Raw genomic sequence first — 6056 nt, 5'->3', positions numbered from 1 at the left:
GTCTGGGACAGCCCCAGGCTCATGCTTGTTTTCCTCCAGGAAACAGGAGCATCAGGGGCCTGTCAGTGAATGCAGGACAGAGCAAGTTGCTGCCTCCATCAGACAGGGCAAAATGGACTGGTGCATTATAGTTGCAGCAGTCAGTGGGATCCTACTGAGATCAACCTACTGGCAGGACAGCAAGGGACAGACAGAACAGGGGCCTGGAAGTGGGGAGAACAGTCATACAGTATTTGACCCTGCTGACCTCACCAGTGAATTGGGAAACTCAATTATCTGGATGTCCCACCCTCACTGAAATATCAACTTGTCCTCAGATGGGAAAAGGGGGAAAAAAATATACCCGCAGACTTTGCATTGTACATGGTTGCTACTTCATGCTTAAAGAAGCATAGGAATGTTTTGAGTTGACAGGCAAGGTAGCAGAGACTAATAAGATACAGAAAGAATAACCAAACTTAACAGCTGTATTCTAGTATTGATAAAAGTTAACCCTGTATAACACACAATGTCAGGCAGGGTCCCAACACCTTCCCTTTAAATGAAAGACAAGATTATAAAAATCTGTGTACTTAAAACAACTGCTGATTTAAGCTGCAGTGTACAGGGTGTCTGGTTATTATAAAAAAGACACAGTGGATAAAATGGCAGGAATGGGGAAGAAAAAAAAAAAAAAAAAAGACTGTGTATATTAGAAGCTTCTATGGAGGGAATATTCCAGCTTGGGATACAAGGGTAACTAATAAAAGCAATCTTTTCTTGATCACATCTTCAGAAGGTAACACAGTAAACTGAGCATCCCACTGCAATCTTATGGATAACTGATCTAGCTACATTATATGCAGGTATATGTATGTATCTAAGAGTGTCATTTCAGGAACTTAAAAAGACACTGTACAGTGTCAAAACTCACAGAACCCATCCTGTAGGATCTGGGGTTTACTACAGGACTTTCAGGATCCACCATTTACACCATGTCACCAGTAAGACAAGGGACTGGAAAAACCATTAGCAAGCGTGTGAGAAAGTAAACAATCACAGAAATATGATATCACCAAGGTCATGAACAATTAAAAACCATCCCACTGTGAGCCTACTGTATGCATTTATATTTTAAAAAATGTTCTCAGAACAATGGCCCTAAAGCCACGGGGCAGCGACTCATGAGAATGTGTCCAGGTGCAATGGTGCTTACGCTGCGTTCAGTACTGCCCATGGCTGTACATAATGTAGGTCCTGCCAATGCCAGCTCCCTGTTGGGGACAGATGCACCTGCTCTCCAGCTCCTCTGAGCAGATGTTGCTAGAGCACAATGCCAGGCAGGTCACTGTGACAAAGCCCAGAGCCAGGACCAACTGCTACACTGAGAGGAGGTTTGAGATCTCGCTATACAGTTGGCATGTTAACCATGCTGACCCCATTACAGGCGCCATGTCAACATGCAGAAGGAGAACTGGCAACACTGGGAAGCCCTTAGCTGGACAGTTTATGAACAATAAAAACTGACAAGCAGCACACAGTTTAGACATGCAAGTGCTGACATCAGCATTAACACATCATCCTGACGCATCACTGCTGACAGCCCAGGAGTCAGGCTACTGCCCAATGCTGATGGTTTCAGCTCCAGTGCTCTCCATTCTACTCCTAATTCTTGCATCCTAGCCAAAAAGCTTACTGAAGTAACAGGCAAATTACAGTCTAGGAAAAGGCAGTGAACTGACTATGGATCAAGGGGAGTGTGGTGGTCCTATCCAGACTATTGTTCATCAAGTTAGCAATCCACATACATCGAAATCAGGTGGTGCAGGCTTCCATTGCATCACCTGGCCACAGGATAAACTTAGCCAGCTAATCATGAGGTGGCTCCCACTCAGCACCCTGGGCAATCCTAGGCAGACTGCTCATCATGACAGGAAGATGGTAACATGGAAGAACAGCCCTCTTCAGGAAAGAGCCAAATCTATACTACATTTTTGTTTTAACTCGGTTTCCAGCCCAAGGCTCCTGCAAACTAGTATTTCTTCAGAGTTACTCACATAGGAGGCATTTCTTACTTTCTTTCCTTCCTCTCAGCATGGTTGCGGTTGGCGGCATAGACAGTCTTAACTCCTGTTTCTTGTAGATGTGCCACTGCTGCTGCCACTTGACAGACATACCTGGATCTGAGATTACATTTTGATTTTTATTGAAATACAAAAAGTGCAAACTGTGAAATACAAGATTGGTGCAGATTAAAAGAAAACAAACAGTGTGAACCGTGAAAACCCAGGCCTGCACCTGGTGAACATCAACAAAGAAGAAGGCAGGGAACGCCAGCAACAAAAGCAAAGCCGAAATTTTTGCACAGGAGCCCCTGTACATAAAAAAGGAAACTGGGATCAAACTGGCCCTCGGCTCTCTCAAGTTAGCACACATTGCCACAAGGCATCTGGATGGCCCCAGACCCCCTGCACCACCCAAAAGCTCTGGTGTCAGTTCACAGCTTGGGCCAGGGAGTGATCAGAGGCCATTAAGACTGCAGGAGGCTTAGCAGAGGTGTTCTGGTGCTAAAAGCAGGAGGCTGATGCAGAACAAGTACCCCCACAGGAAGAAATGGCTAATAGCTAACCTGAAAGATAAGCCAGGGAAGAGACCCTTGGGCAGCTCTACAGCAAGGAGAAAACTGACACAGACCAGCACCTTAAGTGTATCCTGCCCCTGACCCACACAAGGCAGAGAAACCCAGCCCAGCCAGCACCCTGCCCATGTGAGGAGGGAATTTAACCCCCTGGCCTCGGCAGGTGCAGGCTCTGGTGACCACCCACCTGACACAGGCTGCAGGCAGGCCCGGGCCAGGTCCCGGCTCAGGTCACAGGACAGGTATTTCAATACAAGGCGTTCAGGAGAACAGACTGCAAAAGCTACCCTGGTTACTGTGCCTGCTCCAGGGCCCTCAGCAGCTCCAGCACAAGGAGCAGCAGAGGAACGGGGATATTTACAGTTGGGTCCCTTCCAGGATTTGCAAGCACTTTCCCACCATGAGCAGTAGTAGTTCCCTGAACACTCTCCGAATCTGCTCCCTGCAGGCACTGAACCAGAGCAGGCTTTTATCCCTGCCTGCAGGGGATGAATCAGCCTCTATTTTGCTAAAAGAGGAAATGTCATTTCAAGAATTCACTTTAAAAAAAAAAACAAATCCCAAAAAACCCCACAAAATAAACCACCCAACTCCAGCCAGAACTCAGACACTTGCAGTAATCCTCCACTTCCCCCTGGACAGGAGCTACTCCAGCACTGCTCCTCTGGCTACTGGGCAGGGAACAGTCCTTGCTGCTCTGCAACGCCAGAACATGCCACCTTCCCCAGAGAGTGCATAGGGCCAGGCCTCATGCACGCAGGCACTTGGATTCCAGGTTGCCAAGCTCGGGCTTGTTTGTTCCAGACGTTAGCTGGGCTTGCCTTTCCTCTAGGGAAATGAAGTTGAGGCCAGTGTCAGCTGCAGATACAGTCAGAGCAGGAAGTCTCCTTCTTCCCCTATCAAAACCTCCACAGAGCAGGGTGCCTGCCGGGAAAGAGGGGCTGCACTAGGCTCCCTCAGCCTCCACAGGCTTGCCCCTTAAACAGTGGGGCAAGTACACTTCTCTTCACACTAGTCCACCCCAGATTACTCCTCCACAGCACATCAGCCCTGCTAACTCACTCTAGAAGAGTTCACAGATGAATTAGGAGCAGATTATCTCTACCTCCAAAACATTTACTTGGTTACTGCTGTGAATTGTTCAGGATGAAACAATTCATATCCTTGCCAAACAGGAAAGGCTCATACTCTTGGAAGAGGGAGACCTGAAGTCAGCAGTCTGGTAGCCTCCATAGGGCAAAGTCTCCCAGTATCTAGAATGGATCAGATCCAGTCCTATCTTAGAACATCTCTTGCTCCAGTCTTAGTAATGCTCACTTTCTTGTTCACTGTTCCCACCCACATGGTGGTGTTCCTCCTGCAAGCCAGCTGGCTGCACCTGCACTGCCTTGCAGAGCTGCCTATGTTTGCACCCATCCCCATTCCAGAGTTTAGCAAAAAGAGCAATCTCCTTAATTCCTGCAGCAGATGCCACTTACTTCAATTACACTAGGGGCACCAACCTTTGGTCAGTGTTTAAAGGCAGGCTAAAATATTATGAAAAAGCAAATTCTATTTAGCATCCAGTAGCTTTTAAAAAAACAGTTCTGCTTGGTCCAAAAGATTTGTCCCTGAGGCCAGATGCAGCAGGGAGGTCTGGCCCAGGCACACAGGGCACAAGATACAAACATCTATCCCACCAGTGAAGTAAGGCTAGAAGCTCTCTCCTAAAACCCTGACAGGCCCAGGCTAAGGAGAAGGATCTCTTTTAGCTCAGGTAATGGGAATGAGGCAACCTAAACCCAATGCTCTAACAGTATTGCAGCTGCTCTGGGGAGGTGCCAGAACCACCCCACTCTGAGCATGCCCTGGAGAGATCTCTCCAGCTGTGCCCAGGCCATACAGGATGCATCTGACCAGATGGTATGGTGGAAGGTATGAACCCAGGAGGAGACACGGCAAAGGGCCTTGGCATGGAATAGCTGTTCCCTCACAGCTTTGGCACACAAGTGCTCAGCACCTGGGCAGAAATTTGTAATCCAGGCCTGGTGCACTCCACAGTGAGGGTTAGCCCCAGTCCCCAGACCTTCCCTCAAGGCCATGCTCTCTGTTACACTGTGCTGGGGGTAAAGTTGTGCTCAAAAAGACAACTAACTAGTCAAGGCAGTCTGTGGCAGTCAGCACAGATACATGTGCCAGAAGAGGAGGCCTCGTGCTGCTGCCAGGACAGACGGTGATCCTTATGGTGTTTAGCAGCTCCGTGCCACCAGGGCACTTCCTCCTGCCGTTCAGACACACCAGCTGTCAAAGGGTCACAGCTGGCCCGCATGCACATCCAGGCCTGGCATGAACCTTCCCAGCCAGGCTGGAAGTGCTGCTGGAAGGACAAACACACCTGAGCTGGTAACTACAGGAGGCAAGTCACCCACTACAGTCCAGCAAACACTGAATAGTGTCTAGGGTGGGTGACCCCAGAGACGCTGGGCTTTGGGCTAAACTCACCTTCATTGTTTTGGAGTCTGATAGGTAACACAGCCCATTGCTGTGAGCCTGTCCTTCACCTGCCTGCCAAAAGCAGGGGGTCTAGAATGGTGTTTGCAAGTGCAGGACATGCTGCTACCTGAAGCACAAGGGCTGCTGCTCCCTTCCCTGCTTTAGGTGCCTCTGGGGAAAGGCAGGATGCATGTTCAGTGCTGAGAAATGGCACTTGCAGTAAGAATGTCTCCATCACAAAACCCAGCAAGCCCACCCTAGCCCAGACAGACCAGCTGAGGCAAGGAGGGGTGAGCTGGGGCTATTGGGAGCTGGAACAAAAAGATCTGTGCTGAGGAAGGGACCAGGAGGGCAGAAAAACTGCACATAAGGGAAGGAGGAAAGGAAGGCAGATCATCTGATAGGGCAGAAAACTGGTGATGAGCCCTGGAGGAGCTGCACAGGTGGGTTAGGAGTCCAGTCTCAGCAGCTGGGAGACCAGCTCCCCTGCCCATCCAGAGCTGCAGGTCTCCTGCTCACTTACTTGCACACTTTCACCATCATCTCCACAGCCCTCACTCTGCTCATCACCCAGAAGATCAATGGTCCCTTTGTACTGGAGACAGCTTGGTCACAGCTCCAAGACAAAGAAGGGGGAAGGTGGGCACAGTGTGCAGGTGTGGGCTGGCCTGGATTCAGGCCTCTGCAGCCTCAAACAGCTCCTTCTGGTGGTCCAGCAGGAATTTGGTAAAGGTATTGATGGGATTGATGGCTTTTAGAGTGATGGCCACATCTTTGGCCCAGAGCAGATTTGGGCCAAACACAACTGCCAGGTTGGTGTTTGTCATCTTGTTTCTGTCGCTGTGAGCAGAGACCTATGTGGGAAGGAAAGAGACCATTGTGAACCCTGCAGAACAGCACAGCAGCTGCCCTTTACCCTCCCCAAAGCCAGAACTGACAGACTCCCAGAGAAAATGAGAGGAGAAAA

At 49.4% G+C, this 6056-nt stretch overlaps 1 protein-coding gene across 7 annotated transcripts in view; it reads right to left on the bottom strand.

The window, feature by feature from the left end:
- Nucleotides 1-2168: 2168 nt before the first annotated feature.
- ARHGAP1 (Rho GTPase activating protein 1) overlaps nucleotides 2169-6056 on the bottom strand; it is a 25955-nt gene continuing 22067 nt past the window's right edge. For all 7 annotated transcript variants that reach the window (XM_069017309.1, XM_069017304.1, XM_069017306.1 and 4 more), the window contains one exon: nucleotides 2169-5943. In XM_069017309.1, the coding sequence (XP_068873410.1) occupies nucleotides 5764-5943 (180 nt within the window). In that variant the 3' untranslated portion in view covers nucleotides 2169-5763. The remainder of the gene's footprint in view (nucleotides 5944-6056) is intronic.

The sequence above is a fragment of the Aphelocoma coerulescens genome, chromosome 5, assembly GCF_041296385.1.
Source record: "Aphelocoma coerulescens isolate FSJ_1873_10779 chromosome 5, UR_Acoe_1.0, whole genome shotgun sequence".
NCBI classification, from domain to species: Eukaryota; Metazoa; Chordata; class Aves; order Passeriformes; family Corvidae; genus Aphelocoma; species Aphelocoma coerulescens.
Note: the sequence above shows the minus strand (reverse complement) of the source record. Positions and strands in the feature narration are given on the sequence as shown.